The sequence below is a fragment of the Oryctolagus cuniculus genome, chromosome 4, assembly GCF_051225735.1.
Source record: "Oryctolagus cuniculus isolate XC-2025 breed Fujian yellow rabbit chromosome 4, ASM5122573v1, whole genome shotgun sequence".
NCBI classification, from domain to species: domain Eukaryota; kingdom Metazoa; phylum Chordata; class Mammalia; order Lagomorpha; family Leporidae; genus Oryctolagus; species Oryctolagus cuniculus.
In genome coordinates, this window is record NC_142870.1 from 81137573 (window position 1) to 81158274 (window position 20702).

The 20702-nt window shown below is 51.0% G+C and overlaps 1 protein-coding gene across 1 annotated transcript in view; it reads right to left on the reverse strand.

The window, feature by feature from the left end:
* HEG1 (heart development protein with EGF like domains 1) overlaps positions 1-20702 on the reverse strand; it is a 91777-nt gene that overhangs the window by 64576 nt on the left and 6499 nt on the right. The window contains exon 2 of the mRNA XM_051859197.3: positions 1814-2089. Within this exon, the coding sequence (XP_051715157.2) occupies positions 1814-2089 (276 nt within the window). The remainder of the gene's footprint in view (positions 1-1813; positions 2090-20702) is intronic.

A 20702-nucleotide genomic window follows, 5' to 3' on the forward strand; every position in this document is an offset into this window, starting at 1 on the left:
CGACAGCAGCAGTTACACTTCCACCTGCTGACCTCCCGGTGTCCTAGTAACCTCCAGGGGGCTCAGCTCTGACTCGGTTAGAATATGAGGGTGCTCCAGACAGTTCTTGGGGAGTGGGATTAAAAAGATGAGTTTAGGTTAAGTTTATTTTAGTGTAAAAATTTGAAATCCATGCCTAGAGGGTCCTCAAAAAGTTTGTGAAAAATGCATTTTATAAAAAAAAACTATGCAAGGAGCTCAGTAAATTTTGCACCAACACAAACTTATCTTTTACCATATTTTCCACAACTTTCTGATCTTTGCTTGCATCCAGGACAAGAAAATAGGAGTGATTCTTCGTTTATGAAAAATGAGCCCCTAAAGAAAGACCACAAACCATGCCAAAGACTTTTTTTTTTTTATCTCACAAAGAATGTGCATTTTGGGGTACAATTATCAGTGAAGGGGCGGGCTGAAGCTAAGCACAGAATGATATGGAATCGCAGGCTGGTGCCTGATCGTCACGACTCCTCTTCCACATTCCGCAAAGCTGGCCTCGGACTGCACCTGAACTGGACACAAACAAGACGCCCACCCTGTGGCTGAACAACAAAGCCAAGTGCGCCGCACGCACTTTCCGAGCTCTGCTGCCGCATCTGCAGATGAACGTGGGGTCGTGCCGGGCGCTTCCCCTGCTGACCTGAGCCCCACAAGCGGGCCTCCAGTGCTCAGGGCGTGAAGCCAGAGCTGCTTTGGATGGCTTCCCCTTCTACCTCGGGCCCTCACCCAGCAGCTCTCCTCTCCGAGTCTACCTGGCCCTTCCCCTTCCCCGCCGTGGCCACCAGGGCAGCAGCAGCCTGGGGGTCCCCCTGCCTCCAGGTTCTCTTCATCTTCCCACCCTCACATGCCCTGCAGCTGACTCCCCCCAGCTTCAAGTGCATCATGTCAGTTCCTGTTCAAAACCCGCAGTGACTCCTCCGAGCACACCGAGATCAAGCGCCGGGTATGCCAAGTCCTCCCTGATCGTCCCTACTCCCGTCACACCACTGTCCTACCCGCTGCTCTGAGCACAACCTAGGCCTCCCCCCGGGAGGCTGTGCTGGTCTTGCTGTCCCACCAGGGGCTCACCCTTGTCTTGCTCTGTGCCTTCACTCACGCTGTCTCGGCATCCCACCCCACCTCCCTCAGATACCCAGACGCGGGCTCCAGTTCCAGCTCTGAAACCGTTTGACCTACACAGCTGGGGTTAATTAACTTCTCCAAACTTCAGCTTTCACATTCCTAAAATGAGAATAACATGACCTCACTGGCCGGCTGTAAGGACTGAGAGAACAGGCGCATCAGGTATGTAGCAGGTACCTAATCAGCGCTCGCTTTCCTTGTACCCCAGCCCCTTCTTGAAATCTTTAGCGAAAAATAGCAGCCGGCCAAGCTGTATAGACTGGATCACAACCAACCATTTGAGCCACATCATCAGAAACGAAACCCACACCAACACAAAGACAGCCTGGCTGTCACTCCCAGCCACACATCCCACCACACCTGTGCCTCCGAGAGCGGAATGTGCGGCAGGGTCCCTGGAGGAGGGGTGAGGTTGGGATCCAGGCCGGCCATGGAATAGGGATGCCATGGGATCGGCCAGGCTATTCAACAAATCTGCCCCACTCCCCGTCCTGCACTTGAAAGCATCCCAGACAGGGCCCTGAGTCACAGGTCTGCTCCACCCCAGCCCAGGGGCCCTGGATGGGTGCAACGGTGGTGGCAGGTGGCAGTCATCTGCTGTCCAGGACTGGACACAGGTGAATGAAGTGAGTGTCCGCCAGCACAGACTCACCGGAGGTGCTGCCCTGGGAAGTCAGAGCTGTTGCTGTGTCAGGCGGGTGCCCAGCAGGAGAAACGGGGAAATCTGTCCCCCCGGAGGAGTGGCGCCTTCCCCCGGCATCCGCTGCTTCAGTTAGAAGAGTGGGGCTTTCCGGAGCCCCTGAAGGTGCTGCATGGCTCTTCCTGGGAGCCTGGCCCACTGTTGCAAAGTCCTCTGGATGGCGGTAAGAAGTGAGGTTTCCTACGCGGGGTTCAGCACTACTCTCTGCCCAGGGGTGCCTTACAGCCGCTGCAACGGTAAGAAAAGGCACGGGTGAGAACCTGCTTTCTTTTATTTTAGATTTATTTATTGGAAAGGCAGAGTTACACAGAGAGAGGAGAGGCAGAAAGAGAAAGAGAGAGAGAGAGAGAGAGAGGTCTTCCATCCGCTGGTTCACTCCCCAGATGGCCACAATGGCCGGAGCTGCACCAATCTGAAGCCAGGAGCCAGGAGCTTCCTCTGGGTCTCCCACGCAGGTGCAGGGGCCCAAGGACTTGGGTCGTCTTCTACTGCTTTCCCAGGCCATAGCAGAGAGCGGGATCGGAAGTGGAGCGGCCGGGACTAGAACTGGCACCCATATGGGATGCAGGCACTACAGGCGGTGGCTTTATCCACTATGGCACAGCGCCAGCCCCAAACCTGCTGTTTTCTAACACCAAAAGTTAAAAAGGGTCATGAACAGACCTTGTGACCTGCTGATTTTACCTGGCTCCTTGAAAACACCACTTGTATGTTTCCCATATGGGAATATTTCTCCTGCTTAGAGGCAGGGCCTGTGGAGACTGCTGTGGGGATGAAGTCACTTCTATCCTGATGGGTCAGGCAGTGAGAAGAAAGCGTCCAACAAGCTGAGGCAGCAGGCAGGCCGAGCCTGCAGTCTGTATCTAAACACTGACAGCAAGCATGTGCTGGTGGGGCTGACACACAGTGGCAAACAAGCTCTCTTTTAGGCCCAAAATATCAGGGGAGCCAGAAACACAATCCATAAAAGTAACTCAAAACTTTCTAGTGGTCACATTTTAAAACTGATACAGGCAGACAGACAGGATCGCATTGATTAGATTGGAAGCTGGAGACCACGCCTTCGTCCTGCTCCTTTTCGTGATCTCATGCCCCTACCTGATCTCACCTGAACACCCACCTGCCCAGACATGTAACCACGCCTCTTTGGAAAGCATATACAAGACTCGATCTCTGCTTTTGCTTCGCTGCCCGCGCTCATGACCATACGCTCGCTCCATGTGCCTCCTGGCCCGCTCTCTGCCTGGTATGGACCCAACTTAGCTTCTAGACCTCTTTCTCCCCTAATTAAAGCCCTCACTTTCCCGTGCACTTCTTTCACTAAATAAAACCCTTAAAACTTACCATGTAGCCTGGTTTGTTTTGAGCCAATATTCAGAATTCTTACCTGAATAGATGGCAAGAACCCACCGGATTATTAATATTAAAATTATTAATAAGGCTGGTTGAGGGGCTGGCGCTGTGGCTCACTTGGTTAATCCTCCACCTGAGGCGCCGGCATCCCATATGGGTGCCAGGTTTTAGTCCCAGTTGCTCCTCTTCCAGTCCAGCTCTCTGCTATGGCCCGGGAGGGCAGTGGGGGATGGCCCAAGTACTTGGGCCCCTGCACCCGCATGGGAGACCAGGAGGAAGCACCTGGCTCCTGGCTTCGGATCGGCATAGCTCCAGCCACTGCAGCCATTTGGGGGGTGAACCAACAGAAGGAAGACCTTTCTCTCCCTCTCTAACTCTGTCAAATAAATTAAAAAATTAAAAATTAAAAAAATAAGGCTGGTTGATATCAAAACTAAAAAAGGTGAAATTAATTTGCATATTTTGTTTCATTTGACATATCCCAAATTACTACCTTTCAATATGCAATTGGTATAAAAATATCGACATACTTATTTTGGGTATTTATTTATTTGACTATTTGGTTTCCTATTTTTGGTATTCAAGCTTTAAAACCCAGAGATTATCTCACGAGTCACTTTTGTCAAAAGCTTGGCAACCACACTCTCTGTGGCTTCCAGGTCAGCGGTCCTCCACCTGTCCCACCCTCGGCCACTCCCACCCGACACAGTGCTCCTGTCCCTGGGGTTGGCTGGTGGTGATTATGAAAACTCCTACAGGAGACTCTGGCCAGCCTTCCTAAGGGAACCATTTCCTTCCCCAGATCCTTTGAGAATGACTGCGTTGGTGCCTTCTGTTCTGTTTGCTGTAGCTGACGATTAACAGAGGCTTCCTGGGGGGAGGCAGCCACCCAGGCATGTGGGCTCCTCTGGGGCCCAGTGTAGGGCAGGCAAGGCCCACACTCAGCTAGAACCAGGATGCCGAGGGGCAGCCCGGAAGTGGTCTGCAGGTTGGGCTTGAGACCCTGGGGTTGGGGACAGAGTGACCCAGAGGGCACACTCCTTTTGTTCTTTCTACCTGGGCTGCAAGCAAGCTGGCCTACTGGGAGGAGGCGACAGGGACCCAGGGTACTTTCTCTATCCTCTAAATTAACTGAGCACCATGAGAGACATTACTGTCAAGGGGAGCCAGAAACAAGCGATTACAGGGAGGGAAAAGGGACTCGGAACCCAAGGCGCCAAGCTTCCAACGTGAAGATAACGAACTTAGCTGTCTCAGGGCCCCAGACAAGTGCGGGATCGGCCACTGAGGGCTGGCACCGATGCTCCCTTCTTCAGGGAACAGCAGTAGAAGTCCCAGACTCCAGACAGCTCGTGGAGTCCCCGTGAAGCTGCCAAGAGAAAAAGAATGGTTGCCTGCAGGTAGCCCATGCCTCTCACTGAGCCACGCTTGCTCCCTGGAAGGTGAACGGAAGAGGAGAAAGGAGCTAGAAACAAAAACCAACAGGCAGACCATGACCCCGCTCTATCCTCAACAACAACTAAAAGTGCTGACTGAAATATTTTTTAAAAAATATTTCTAAATGCATTGCTGAGCTCGTAAGGAAGGAAAGGATCCAATCTTCTGAGGCCAAAAAGGAACCAAGACTAGTAACAGAGCGGTGAGCTAATACAGAAGCTGGCAGCCGCCCTGGGGCACTTGCTCAACATCTGTGACCTTGAACTTCTGTTCTGATGGCCACTGGGATGCAGCAGATGGGAGAGAAAAGAGAGAGTCTCTAAAGAAACCACTGTGTAGAGCTGGACCCCCAGAGGCCTACACTGCGGGTGTGCGGAACAGAGAAACAAACCTGCCTGCAGAGGGGCGAGCAAGGAAACCTGACCCTGCGATCTTGGTTTTTAGATGGAAAAAGAAATGCACTCAAAATCTGTAGCCATGAAGCTAGCCTTCATATGGGTGTGCAGCACAAAGTCACATCACCTGTGCAGACTGAGCCTCTCAGTTGAGGATGTACAATAAAAATGGTCCCATACCTTGGGATGGTCTAACAACCACTTTTATAGTATGTCAATCATAAATCAAATAGACACACACACATAACCATACATATACATACACATACTAATAACAGTAAGGGGGTGTGCTCCTGGTCCACACCTGGTAGAAAGAAATGCAAATGCTCTCCTCAGGGAGCCTGCATTGTACATAGCAGGTTAAGTCACTGCCAGCGGCACCAGCCTCCAGTGCGGTGTTAGTTCAAGTATGGCTGCTCCACTTCTGATCCAGCTCCCTGCTAATGTGCCTGGGACAGCAGTGCAAGATGGTCCAAGTGCCTGGGCCCCTGCACCCACGTGGGAGACCAGGAAGAAGCTCCTGGCTTCAGCCTGGCCCAGCCATGGCCATTGCAGCCATTTGGGGAGTGAACCAGCAGATGACAGATCTCTCTCTGTCTCTCCCTCTCTGTCTGTAAGGCTGACTTTCAAATAAATAAACTTTTTCAAAAATGCTCTCTACACATCTATCTTCAATCCAAGTTTTATCATTTACCGATAAAATTTTAAGGAGGAAGAAACCACAGTCAGAAATCACAAAATACAATAGGAAACAAGGCATTCAAGGGCAAGGTCAACAAATAACACAAAGAACTCAAACACTAGAATTATTAGAATGATTACTAGAATGTATTATATACAACTACATTCAAAGAAATGAGGAAAAGAGACTTATGATAGTGCTAAAACTACTTGAAAGAAACCTGAGTGGGAATTCTAGAAATGAAAAAATATAATAATTGAAATTAAGAAACTCAACAGCAGATGAAATATGGCTGAAAAAAGGATGAAGAATTAGAAGTCAGATGAGAGAGCGTCAAGAATTAGATAAAAAGAAAATATGAAAAATGGATTAAGAGACAAAAGAGATTGTGAGAAAGACCAGTAAACATCAAACTCAGATTCCAGAAGAGAGAGAGGGAAAGTGGCAATATTCACAGAAGTAATGGCTACGAATTTTCCAGAATGAGGAAAAGCAAGAATCCTCAGACTAAGGAAGCCAACAGATCCCTAGGAGACTAAACAACAAATAAACATAATACACCCCTATCACAGTGACACTGATGAAGACCACAAAGACAAGCTGCTAAAAGCAACCAGAGGAGGGACAGGCGTTTAGTGTAGCAGCTGGGGTGACAGCTGGGACAGCCATATCCCATGCTGAGGTGCCTGGGTCCACGTCCCAGCTCTGCTTCCAATTCTAGCTTCCTGCTAATGTGCTCCCTTGAAGGTAGCAATGACAGCTCAAGTAGTTGGGTTACTGCCACTCACATGGGAGACCTGGATTGAGTTCCAGGCTTCTGGCTTTATCCTGGGCCAGCCATGTATATTGTAGGCATTTAATAAGTGAAGCAGCAGATGGAAGATCCTGTCTGTTTCTATGCCTTTTCAAATAAAATGAAAATAAATACATTTTTGAAAAGATTTAAAAAAAATTTTTAAAGAGGTAGAGTTACAGACAGAGAGAGGGAGAAACAGAGAGAAAGGTCTTCCATCTACTGGTTCACTCCCCAAATGGGTGCAAGAGCCGGAGCTGAGCCTAATCAAAAGCCAGGAGCCAGGAGCTTCTTCCAGGTCTCCCACACAGGTACAGGAGCCCAGGCATTTGGGCCATCCCCCACTGCTTTCCCAGCCCATAAGCAGAGAGCTGGATCAGAAGAAGAGCAGCCGAGACTAGAACTGGCACCCATATGGGATGTTGGCACTGCAGATAGAGGCATAACCTACTATGCCACAGTGCTGGCCCCAATAAATAAGTTTTAAAGAAGCAACCAGAGGAAAAGAATGATGTCATCTACAGAAAATAATCGTCTAACAGCTGATTTCTCAATATTAACAATGGAAGCCAAAAGACAATGGATAAATATTTTTAGTTGCTAAAAGAAGAACTGGAACTGTATACTCTGCAAAGCTGTCATTCAAAAACATTTTGAAAATATCTTTCAAATAAAAACGGTTGAAGTCAAAATTGAGTTTTACCAACCACTTTTACCAAAGAAAATTATAGAGGATTTATTTTAAACAGAAGAAAATCAATCCCAGATATAAGATGCAAGAAGAAATGACGAGCAAGGAAACTATCAGTGTGTGCATAAATCTAAAGAAACGCTGAGTTTATAAAGTTTTAACAATAATTTCTCACTTGTGGGATTAATAAAAGTAGAACAAAGTCTTGAGGGGGATGGCCAGTATCAGGCTATGAGAGAAGGCTACTTTGAGTTGTGTTAAAAATGCATTTAAAATATTGCAAGATGACTCAAACGAATGGAAATACCATGCCTATCACTTCCAAACTGGTAGAATCAGAATGATTTCAAATGTCCATACAGAAAAATCAATAAATATTGCCTAAAACCAAGATAAGCAAATCAGTAAGAAGCAATATAGGCATACTATTTAGGATTATAAACAAAATTACTGAGTTGGTTAAAAGAGTTGAAAGAAAATGAATCTGGGGGAAAATTATGATGGTGGGATAATCAAAGTTTTTGTAATAATATTATAAAATCTATGTAATCTTTATATACGTTTGATAAAAATTAAAATTAAAATTTTAAAACGTTGAAAAACAAGTCAGGGCAAATGTCTATGGTACCTGATAGAAGCTTAGCATCCTGGGGTGGGCACTGTGGCATAATGGGTTAAGCCATTGCCTGGGATGACCACATCCCATACTGGAGTGCCAATTCAAGTCCTGGCTACTTCAAGGCTTCTGATCCAGGCTCCTGCTAACATTCCTGGGAAGCAGCAGATTATGGCACAAGTACTTAGTCTCTGCCACCCACAAGGAAGATCTGGACAGAGTTTCTGGTTCACGGCTTTGGCCTGACCCAGCCTTGGCCGTTGCAGCCATTTGGGGAGTGAACCAATGGATGGAAGATCTTACTGTTTGTCTTCCCCTCTCTCAGTGTCACTCTGCCTTTCAAATAAGTAAAATCTTTGTTTTAAAATGTTTAGCATCCTTAATACACAACTTTTTCAAACCCCGAAGATATATGTACATCTCACAGACCACATGAATGTGCAATCCACAAAAAGAAACACAAGTGGAAAATAAATACATGACAGTGCTCTTGGAAAGCGAAGAAACACAGACCCAATCTATAAAAAAACTTCTTAAAATTTCTATTTACTTTTGCCTATCAAGTTTGCCAAGATTTTAAAGTAGTATCTAATGTCATTTCAGGCACAGAAAATGGACATTTTCATGCAATGTTGACAAAATGTAATTGGCAATCATTCTTGTAAGAACTTAGCAATCTACTGCAAAAGCCTTTATAAAACAAAAGCCTTTATAAAAAGGTATATATTTTGACCTGGGAATTTCATTGCTTGAAATCAGTAAGGAAGGACACAAAATTTTAGGTATAAGGAAGTTTACCATAACAATGTTTACAATACAGAAAATGATAAACCCAAATTTCTGCAACATGGAGTTGGTTAAGTTCATTATGAACCAACAGCACCTTAAAGGACAGAGCAGGGGCAGGCACCTGGAGCAATGGTTAAGACTCTGCTGGGATGCCCACACCCCGAGCTGGAGCGCCTGAGCGCCAGTCCCAGCTCTGCTTCTCATTCCAGGTTCCTGCTAATGCGCATCCTGGGAGGCAGCAGGTGACAGCCCTCAAGCACTTGGGTCCCTGCCACCCACATGGGAGACCCGGACGGAGCCTGCTGCAGGCTCCTGGCTTTGGCCTGGCCCCGTCCCAGCTGTTACAGGCATTTGAGGAGTGAACCAGTGGATGGCAGATCTCTGCCTTTGTCTCTTTGTTTCTGTCTCTGCTTTTCAAAAATAAATAAAAATAAGTTTTTTTTAAAATTTAAAGGAGTAACCAAATTATATCACCATTTTAGTTACACAGCTCACCCTGTATCATTGCATGCAAACATAACTTAAAAACTGATGTGTATGATATGATCCCAGGCTATTAAAAAATGTGTCTCCTAAGAAAAAGAACAGAAATGTTTGGTATTTTGTAAGAGGACCCCATGCCCCGAGCCCTGGAGAAACCACTCTGTAACTCTGTCCCCAGCCTGCTCCCCACAGTCAGCAGACCCGAAACATGAAGTTGACCGGAGCCGCTTTCTAGTGATGAGCTGGGGAGGCGGGGCCCCCGTGCCGTCTCTGAAACACAAGCATGAGTGGCCGTGAGCCACCGCTGCAGCACTGCCGAGTTTACTGTGCCTGGCCCACTCAGCCTCTGGATGCCTACCTCTCAGTGCCAGCGGAGCCACACCTGACGACCGGACCAGGAGAGGAGCCAGTGACCAGAGCAGCTGGAGACAGAAAGCACCCTTGGTCACTGCTGCCACTGCTCAGCCCTGCTGTCCTGACGCCTCTTCTGTCACCGGGGTGCTGCAGCCACCCGGGCTGGGGAAAACTATGATAGCAACCTTCCTCACCTGGGAACCTTGACCTATGTTCCTTTCCCCAGGAACGTAGGCGGCAACATTAAAAAGCTGTTTCTGTTTTTTTAAATCGGTGCCTTGTGAATCTGTGTTGTTATCTAGAAGGAAATGAACCTGCTTCCTACTCTGTCAGGATCTAGAAATTCGGTTCTCAATGAGAGGCTATGGGTGACACCCAGACTGTGATTACGGACGGTCTGGGTTAGACTTCCGGCTCCACTATTTATATATCCCCAAATCCTGGCCAAGATACAGGATTTCTCTACGCTTTGGTTCCCCCGTCCAACACATGGGAGTAACTGTACCTACCTCAGTGGGCCACTGCGAAGGTTAATACAAAACACAGGTAAGAGTTTAGAGCATTATGCGGCTGGTCCAGGCCAAAGGCAGGAGCCAGAACTCTACTCACATCCCACAAGGACGACAGGGGCCCAAGCACTTGGGCCATCTTCTACTTCTCTCCCAGGTGCATTAGCAGGGAGCTGGATTGGAAGTGGAGCAGTGGGACTGGAGCAGGCACTCATATAAGATTCAGCTTTTAACAAAGTGATCTGGGGGCAATGTTGACGAGCAGCCACTGCAGTCTCCCAGTCCTTCTCCGGCAGTGCGCCAGAGCTGGTGCAGGGCGAAGGCCCTCCAGTGGCCAGGCTCCTGGTCCCCTTCAAACTAGGGGTCCACTCTGATCAAAGCTCAGGGCGCTGGCCAAGTAGCTGCTCGAGCAGCTGGTGCTCTGCACAGTTTTGCCCCAGAACCTTCTCCCAGGAGGGCCAGGGAGAACTTAAGGGGCAGAGTGAGACCGCCTCTAGTGTCGCAGTTGCCCTGGGATTAAAAGAGCAGTACCTGCTGCTGCCCTGGGTACTCGGAATGCCCAACTGCTTCTTTTATTGCCAGTGAACTCTACCTTCGGAAAGGGTTAACAGAGCACTCAGGCTGGGCAGGCGGCACCCCCAGTCCAGCCCCGAAAGCCACCCAAGGTCTGGGTTGATTGTGAGCATCCAAGTCTTCACTCTGCTCCACGTGTGCCCGGGAATGACAGTCCGCTGTTTATCAAAGCCACGGGTGAATCCTTTCTGAAGCCCTGAGTTATTTAGCTACTGTAGACAAATTCTGTTTGTGGTGTGGCTCCCTATTCAGCACCCGGAGTAATCCAGGGTCAAGTGGACAGGACGCTGCACAGACCAACCACCTACAGGGCAAGGTATCAGGGGCCTGGAAGAATGGTTAGCAGAACGGATGCTCCCAGCTGTGGATCCTGAGTCCGATGGGGGCAAAAGTCTGTGCCCTGCCCGCCCCCTCGCTTCCCCCCCCCCCCCGCCTCCAGGAGTCCCCTGGGGCGGGAGGCAGCGTCCTGGAGGCTCAACAGGGACTGGTGCTGCTCACTGAGCCCAGGTCAGCTCCCCAAATGGTCAGAGATGATCATTCAAACCCCACTCGCGTCCCAAGGCAAGTGTGCCCCACCACCAACCTCACACTGGAGATTAAATGTACCATTTCTCAGATAGCTTTTGAGCTAAAAATACCACCCTTCCCTCTGCACTCAGCCCCCTACGTCAGGCAGAAACTTTCCCTTGAACCATGAATGGAGATTAAATTAACAAGAGAGTTGTATTGCTTGGCCTGGCTCTTTCCCCTCACGCTCACAACAGCCACTCAGTAATGGCTTCACGGTCCGAGGCATCTGCCTGTGAACCGGCCATCACCAGGGACGCGAGCCCGGCCCCAGAATAGGATTTCCTAATTAGCAGCTGCCGCGCAGTCAACGCCTCACCAGCCGCCAGTGCTGTGGGGTTTTTAAACCTGCATTGTTTCTGAGCTGCGGAGTCAGAGTGCACAGGGAGTGTCATCCAGCGAGGTCACTTCCTCCCGGAGAGGAGAGCCCGCCCCGCCCCCCTGCACCGCTGGTGGTGACCGGCTGCCAGCTCCGAGCTTGTGTTTCAGGGGGCACAGAGCTGCAGAGTGCGCCCCTCCATTTGAATTCAGATTTCACCAACAGCGCTCAGCGCTCTCCATGTCTTCCCATGCACTATCTCATCGAATGCTCAGGACAGCCGGGTAACGTGGGTACTGCTGTCCTCGTGGGGCACAGGGGGGAAAGCGGGGGGCAGAAAGACTACGTGATCACTATTTCCGGGTCACGCCATCCGCACCTAGGTCTCGCTCCACCACACTCCAGCTCCAAGGCGCCGCAGAACAGAGCCAGAGTCCAGCTGGCTCCCCAACTTCAGCCTTCAGCACAGGCGCACTGGCCTCGCTTCTCCCAAAGAGGCAGGCAGCGGCGCCTACCCCACGGCCTTCGGTGGCGGACTGCCGTGCTTTGACAGCTACACGGTATTAGCCGGCAGTCTGGGTAAGAGACCGTCTAGATCTGCGTCTAACTCAGAGATGATTGTTAACGCGTAAAGAAAAGAATGGTGAGAGCCAGAGTGGAGAATGAAACGTGAGGTCCGGGGCGATGTCGTTAACTTCAGGGGGAAAACGCCCAGCGGCAGGCCAGGAGGACCGAGGAAGGGAAGGAGGAGAGGAGCCAGAGACACAGACCCAGGTGACAAGGCAGGGAGAGGGGCCAGCCAGGAGGAAGGCAGTGCACGCCGAAAGGCGGCAAGGAGGGAGGCCACGGTGGGTCGGGGTAGCCCCTAGGCTTCTGCAGGGTGTCCCTCTGGGGATGAAGATGAGGGTCACACGGTAGGGTGAAGGTTCCCGAGGCTAAGGTTCTGGAACAGTAGGACCCTGATCCCCCGCTGCACGGCCCCTGTTCTTGCCGCTTTCCCAGGGCCCTCAGCTTGAGACCCACCCCCACTTTAGAACAAAGGGGTTGTGGCTTTGTGCCTACACTGCTGCAGGTACCAGCAACAGGTTCTTACAACCCTACCCATAAGAATGGGTTTCTCTGTGATTTTTTTTTTTTAAAGATTTATGTATTTATTTGAAAGGCAGAGTTACAGACAGCGGTGGGGATAGAGAGACAGAGAGAAGATCTTCCATCCACTGGTTCACTCACTAAAAGGCTACAATGGCCAAGGGTGGACCAGGCTGTAGCCAGGAGCCCGGAACTCCATCTGGATCTCCCACATGGGTGGCAGGGTTCCACGTACCTGGGCCATCTTTCGCTGTCCTCCCAGGCACATTAGCAGGGAGCTGGATCAGAAGTGGAGCAGCCGAGACTCAAACCAGCGCCCATATGGGAAGTCAGCGTCACAGGTGGCTTAACCCACTGCACCACAACACCGGCCCCTTTTTGTAATTTTTAAGGTGAGTGTCACAGCTGCCTGGATTGATGAAAACTGCTACCTTTAGTGCCCCTCCTTACCCAGGGATCAATCCATTTCTTCCGCCAGGAACAAGGGGGCAACTGCTGATATGGGAAGGGGAGAAGAGACTTAAGGTACAGGGGGTGGGCACCGCACGGCTGGTGAGAATGAAAAATGGAACAGCCACTGGGAGAAACAGCAATGGCAGTCCCTCAGAATCTGAAAAGGAGGGTTCCCGTGGGATCAGGCAATCCCACCTCTGATATGCATCTGAAAGAGTTGAAAACAGAGACAGATCCTTCTACACTCATGCTCATAGCAGCATTATTCAAAATAGCCAAAAGGAGGAGGCAACTAATGCAATCAACAGATACATGGATCCACAAAGCAGGGTATAAACATACAATGCTGGCATCTTAAGACGCTGGTTAAGTGTACCCTGCCCCTCATCGTAACACCAAGACTTCATACCCTGTGCTGGCTCCTGGCTCCAGCTTCCTGCTAATGCAGATTCTGGGAGGCAGTGGTGGTGGCTCAAACAACCGAGTTCCTGCCACGCAGTCCTGGACTGCATTTCCAGCTGCCAGGATCACCCTGGCCCAGTCCCAGCTGTGGGGGGTACTTGGGGAGTGAACCAGATCACTGGGGAGTTCTCTCCCCCAACTTCTGTCTCGCAAAGATTTTAAAAATGCGCAAAGTTGAACATGCTACAACATGGGTGAACCCTGAAACTACAGGAAATGGAATCAGAGAGACACAAAAGGACAAACACTATATGATTCTACTTATATTGCTGTGGGCACGGGTGTAGTTTAATCTCTACGTCAGGTTTCTGCCTCTCACAAAGATGTCTAAGTGAAGACATTTACATAGGAGCACACATAGGAGCAGGATTTACTCAACAGTGAGAGAGAAAACATATATTCACGTGTGAGTGCAGCCTCCTCGCATGGAACAACACCTGTTAGGAGAGGGCCAGAGGGTTGCCTGGAGGGGGGGGGTGTGGATTAGCTCCAAACCAGTCCCTCTTTCAGGAAGTAGCGGTGGTGCCTTTACATGTGTGTAGCCACCTGCATTTCCATGGCGTCTCCCCCTTCTAGGTCCCAGATGAAACAGGTACATGTGGGAAACGGGGCGTTTGACTGACAGGTGAACGGATAACACTACACTGGGGACTTGCAGGGACTTCCAGCTCACTCAGACCTAAACCAGCTACCCAGTTACACCACATCAGTGTAAGTTATCTAGAACGGGTAAATCAGACAGAAAGTAGAACAGAAGCCCTTAGGCGGGGGGCAGGGAGGAATGGGAGTTATTACTTAGTGTTTCTCTTTGGGATGATGAGAAATGTCTGGAAACAGGTGTGCCTGCACTCAATGCCACTGAAATAGACAGTTAAAATGGAAGCCTCCACGTTACCTGTACTTTACAATGAAAATGTGTGTTTACTGAGCACTGACTACAGACAAGACACTGTGAGAGTTACAAAGCTGAGTCAGATACAAAATCTGCCCCAAGGAGCTTACTACTTCTAAGGGAGCTGAACTGTAAATAAATCCTCATGATGTCCCTGGGGTGTGCCACCTGCCCTGGGGACTGGGGAGGCACAGGCTGCGACAAGAGACCCACCCTCTCCTGCACAGCTGCTGAGCCCCCTGCAGACAGTGGGGCCCTTCCCTTCCCCAGGGATCCTCTGGGCCAGGGCTAGGGGGATTCCAGGCCGGATGGGCAGCCGTGGGCTATTCTGGGGCAGGCAGGAACCGCAGGGGCGTGGGGGAAGGTGGCTATCATCTCCCCAGAAAGGCAGCCGCCTACTCAGCTCTGCCACTCGGGGCTGTGTTTTGAAAAACTGCTGCGGATGTAATGATTTTGGGTGGAGGACGTTCGGGAGCCAAATGCGTTTGTGGGAACAAAAGACTCAGCCCTGGAGCTGGACTGTGCAGGGCTCTCGGGGAGTTTCACTTCCTTCCTGGTTCTTAGTCTGAAAGGAGCAGCCCTGAGCAAGCTCATGCCCAGTGCCAAGTGTCCAGGGATGGGATTTTTAAAAGCCCCCTGCAAGAATCTCTAGGGTGCAAAGCACACAACCAACAAGGCACACTGCCCTGCCCCCTCCTCCCCGGGAGGCAGGCTGCTTTTGTTCAGCTTAGCACATCTGGGGAGAAAGGCAGACCTACGGGACCCGGGACCCCGTGCCCAGCCGCGGGAGAGGGCCTGGCCTGCAGCCCTGTGTCAGGGGTCAGCCTTCCAGAAACAGAACTGGCCCTGAGGTGCCCTTGGGGCAGTAGGGAGGGAGGAGGGACCTTGATATGACCTCAGTACTTGACTTTAAAAATAATTCTATAGGTTTAAAAATAAAGGCCTTGAGAAAAAGCCCGAGGGTTGAAGGTCAGAAGATGGCCATTCAGTTCCAAAAGCGAATAAACGGCTTCCTGTCTGTGGGGGGTGGGGTGGCACCGGGTTCTGAGCCAGCACATACCTTGCCCTCAGGTCCTTCGAGAAATACTCAACTGAGTGGCTAAAGAGGAGGCCCAGGCCAGCAGCTCTCGGTGCCTGGCTGGGAGGGCCCAGGGCCAGGGAAGTGGGCTCCGTCTCCAGTGCAGTCACCATTAATACTCACTCACACCCAGAGAGGAAGCGGGTGGCAGGGCTCCACCAAAGGAGACCTGCCAGGTTAGCGAAACAATAAAAAGGCAAGGAAAAACATCCTGGTTCCGAGGAGGAAGAGGGGGAGAGAGCAGCGAGGAGGGGCAGACAGGAAGAAAGGCGTGAGGGAGCTAGCGGGTGCGGGCGCGGGCGCGGGCGCGGGTGCGGGCGCCGGGTTGGGGACGCGGCGGGGGCGCAGGCAGCTGACTTGACTGTGTTCTACTTGGCATTTGTCTGGAGACTCTGGGAAGCCGAGAAACCGAATTCGTCTAGGGACATTTACGACGGTGAGAAATGGACACTGTGGCTGCAGGAGAAAAGGCGCTCACCACGGGGGCCTGGCGGGGGAACCCCGGGGGTGAAGCTGTAGACTCTGGTCTAGGGGGAAAGAGGCGCGAAGTTTGTGATCACGCCTTCGAAATGAAGACGGGGAGGCCCTACACTCCATTCAGATGTCAGCAGAATTCTAAAACATCAGCTGTATACCGTAGCCAGTAAAGACAAAGATAAAACAGAGGAAGAAGAGAGGAAGGAGCCTGCGGAGAGAAACAAAACAAATACAGAGAGGGAGAAATGAAGCCTGGAATTTAAAAAAGGAAAAAAAAAAAGTCACACCGGAATAGAACAATAACAGTTATAATTACATGATTATTATAATTGGCATCATCATCATCACGTGTATCATTGCAGCTGAGTGGATACAACACTACCTCCTCGCAGGAGGTACTGGGCACGACAGGTGACTGCCCCAGGCCACCCTCACCACAGCCCTCTGAGGTCGTCTCATTGTTACCCCTGCCTTTCTGATAAGGACACTGAGGTCCAGTGACATTAAGTAATGTCCCTGGGTTACACAGCAAAGCAGTAAAATCAGACCGAACCCCACTTCTGACTTCAGAAAAAAATTTACAACACTACAAAAATAAACAAAGAACAAAAGGTGAGGAAGAGGGAAACTAAGAGGGAGCTACAAAAACCTGGTGATGAGTGTGGAGAGTGACACACAAAGGAGACACACGGAGCCAGGCCTCTCCACGCGGGCTCCTGACACGGGGCCGGTGCTCGCCTGCCGATGTCCCCAGCAGCCCCGTGCCCAGGTGGAATCCAGTTCTGAGAGGATGCAGAAAGGGAGGAAGGAGATGGATGGGAGGGAGGCCGGGGCCCCAAAAGGCAGGAAAAGACAGCCAGAGACCAAGATGCCTGCGGCTGGACGGGGTGGCTGACCGGCTCAGGCAGGTAAGGTGCGGGGGCGGGGCTGGACAGGGTCGCTGACCAGGTCAGGTGTGGGGGAGGCACGGCGCAGGCTTGCTTCACAGCTGTCACCTGTTGGTATGAAGGGAACGCGATGACCACGTGTGGGCGCCTGGCGAAGGCGGGCCACACAGAACGGGTCTGCTGCAGCGAGGCGAAGCAGCGCAGCGCAGCACTGGTGGACACCATGCCCCTCGCTCTCTGGGCCTCGTCTGCTTGCTCCAAGACGCCTTCCCCAGAGTCCGCCGGGCCCTTGTGCCGCTGCTTCATCTCCTTCCACAACTCTCACCTAGCCGACCACATTCTGCGTCTCTCTGCACCGCACAGGAAATGATCCAGAAACGTCCCGGGCCGAGCTGGAGGGAGAAGCCGAGGGTGGACCCCTGAGGAGCATCTCACGCGGTGGGAAGAAGACAGATGAGGGCACCCAGCACTGAGAAAGACCACTGTGACTTCCTAGAAACCTCTCTCGCTGCACCTGCTCTCCAGCGTCGTACTCCTGCCTCCACATGCACCCTCCTCAGGAGGGGCTGCTTCACTTGGGCACATCCGTGCCCTGAGCTCCTGGGATCGCTAACGACTAAACCAGACTCAGCGCATGCATGCATACAAAGTATGCCCACGAGGACCGATGCACCACGCAAGTGGCCCTATCATCTCCAAGGTTAAACGACTTGCTCACGGTCTTAGTTCACTGCATTGTGGCTACAATCACTGGTAACTACATTCACAAGTGTTTTCAGAGTCCTAATTATATTTGCTCCTCTTTAAAAGCCTTGTTAATCTTATTAAGGATAGACATCAAATCACCATGCCTCTCCTTAACACAATTAAGAGCTAGAAACAGGGGCCGGCACTGTGGCACAGCTGGTTAAGCCGCTGGCCTGCAATGACACCATCCCATACAAGCTCCGGTTCAAGTTCTGGCTGTCTCCGATCCAGCTCCCTGCTAATGTGCCTGGGAAAGCAGCAGAAGATGGCCCAAGTGCTCAGTCCCCTGCCACCCACATGGGAGACCCGGGTGGAGTTCCAGGCTCCCAGCTTTGGCCAAGCCCTGCCCTGGTCATTGCAGACATTTGTGGAATGAAGCAAGAGATGGCAGATTGCTCTCGCCCTCTCTCTAACCCTGCCTTTCAAATAAGTAAATAAATCTTAAAAAAAAAAAAAAAAAAAAAAAAAAAAACCTAGTGACATGAGGCAGCTGCCCAATGCCACAAAGCAAGACCAAAAGTCCTCTGATCCCCACCAGAGCTCCTGCGCCACCACGGACATCTCTCTCCGTTACTGCAAGGCAGGACTATCCCAGAAGTAATCCTTCACCAACTGCAAGAATTCACCTACCCCAGTGAGTTCCAGCCTCTTCCAAGGGGTCTCAGTAACACAGCATTTATTCTAACAACGCTTTTACTGCTCAAACTGCTCTCTAAATTGTGTGTGTGTGTGTGTGTGTGTGTGTGTGTGTGTGTGTTTTAAGATTTATTTATTTAAGAGGCAGAGTTACAGAGAGAAACAGAGATAAAGAGAAAAGTCTTCCACCTTCTGGTTCACTCCCCCAATGGCTGCAAAGGCCGTAACTGGGTGGATTTGAAGCAGGAGCCAGAAGCTTCTTCTGGGTCTCCCACATGGGTGCAGTTGGGCCATCCTCCACTGCTTTCCCAGGCCATCAGCAGGGAGCTGGATTGGAAGTGGAACAGCCAGGACTTGAACCAGCATCCATATGAGTTGCTGGCGACACAGGTGGAGGTGCAACCTACTACGCCACAGCGCCAGCCCTCTTTGCTAACTTGCAATAGAGCCTGCAGAGTATTCTCTTGAGTTGCCTAAATGACAGATATGCATCCTTTGATAACGGAGTGGGATTATTTTAGAAACAGACAAAACTTCCAACCCCAATCTGATGAATGATTCTGGAGATGGAGATGGGTGACTCCATTTGAGATCCAGGATGAGGTCTGACTGCAAAGAAACACAGGCATGTCGCAGGCTGAGCTGCGCCCCCACTCCCCCAACACTTCATGTGTCAATAACTCCCAACGGTTCTGATGTGAAGGAGGATATGTATTGACTCCCGAGGTCCAAGTATGACCATTTTCCCAAGGCTTATCATTGTGTCCAAACACCTCACATACTGTCTGTATCCAATCCTCATGGCTCTCTATGCATTCATCTGGTCCCCTTGGATGACCAATGCTAGGCAAGGGATGGTGCCCCATTTTTCTGACTTCAGATCCTCAAATCTGGCTCTGTCTTCTCTGTGTCTGAAGCTGAGGATGGAGAGAAAATTCTAGAGATTCCCTCGAGTGAGGCTGGCAGTGGTTGAAGCCGTTTCCATCTCCGCCCTTCCACCCAGGGAGAGAAAATGGGGTGCTTTTCAGGGCCAGCCGTGGCCTTGCACAAGGAACATCCCTCGGGCAGACTGCCACGGGTATCTCTCTCCTATACATCTGCTACTCTTTCCTCCCATTTGCTGCTTCAGCTCCAAGGACAGAACCGGTAGGGCTACCGGGAGGGCTTGACCTTGGCCTCTGCCCTCTTCTTGTCACCCATTATCCCTCCCTGGTCTTCATCTCCCAACCTGTCAGAGACATTGTCAACTTAACAAACCCACCTTGTTGGTTCTAGCAGGTTGCAGAGATGGGGGGTGGGGGTATCCAAGAAGGTCAGAGACCCCCCTCAAGCACCCCCTCCCTAAACCCCAGGAACTGGGAACAGAGTCTTGCCTGCCTGCCATGCCACCTGACCTGTCAGCTTTCCTCAAAAGCTTTTACATGGCAGGAAAGCCAACATAGTTCAGCGAAGGCCAGGCATCCCAGAGCTAAGATATAAAGCAAAAGGAATGTGTCCATTTTTCATAGCCCCTGCAGACTTGGCAGATGGTCTTTCCGGACACTTAGGAGATCTGACCACCATAGTCCTAATGTCACGTGGCAACTGGGCCCTGCTGCAGAACCTGCACAGCACCCACAGGAAAACCCGACTTCCTCACGGCCTTCCTTCTGTCTGATCCCGAGACAAGGAGCGCTGGGTCCCACCGCAGGGCATTTGTTCTGGCTGTTCCTCTGCCTCGAAGGCGCTGAGACAGGAATGTATCTGGCTTGTATTTAAAAATCATCTGATGTGAGAAGCGGAGAGAGAAAAGAGGCTAGAGAGGTGGCAGGACGCGCAGACCTTGTATGTGCGGGGCTGTTCTCACTATAGGGCAAACCCTTGGAGGGTTTCCAGCCCAGGAGTGAGGCACCTGAATTACATTTTCAGACTAGACCACTCTGGCTTCTAGGGCTTCAACTACTGCTTCTCCAGGCAGAATCTGGCCCTGGCCTCCCTCTAGTTCAGTTCCACATTCTCAACTGTCTCCCACACTAGTCCATGACCTGTTTTCAGCCTTCTCCTCCCAATGCATCCACACCCTGCCCACCGGCATCCTGCAACCCCGTGCAGACCTGTCTGTGCCTCATCCACAGGCCGCAGCAGCAAGCACACAGATCAGTGAACACGCCCACGCCACTGCTCCCTCATCCAAAGCCCTCAGGGCTCCTGGACGCCTTGCAACCCTCCCAGAGTGCCCAGGCTTGTCTTCAACAACTCCAGTGATCGTGGGCCCAGCTGGTCTCCCCTGAGTCCTCTCCTCCAGCCGGCCTGGCTGTTGGTCACCTCTATTTTAGACATCTGGCCTTTTCAACCTGGAGATTCTGCTGATGCCAATGACCTCTCCACCTGTCTGTTCGCACCCTGGTGTCCCTGGACCATCTGCCCCTAGCAGTCTCCAGCTCTGCCTGCTGCAGCCATCTCTATCCACACCATTCCAGTGGTCAGCATGATCTTGTGACGACATTTCGTCAGTTATGAATCACTAATGCACCTCAGCCTCACTTTTTCCCACGTCGATGTCTGTGCTTCAATAAGACT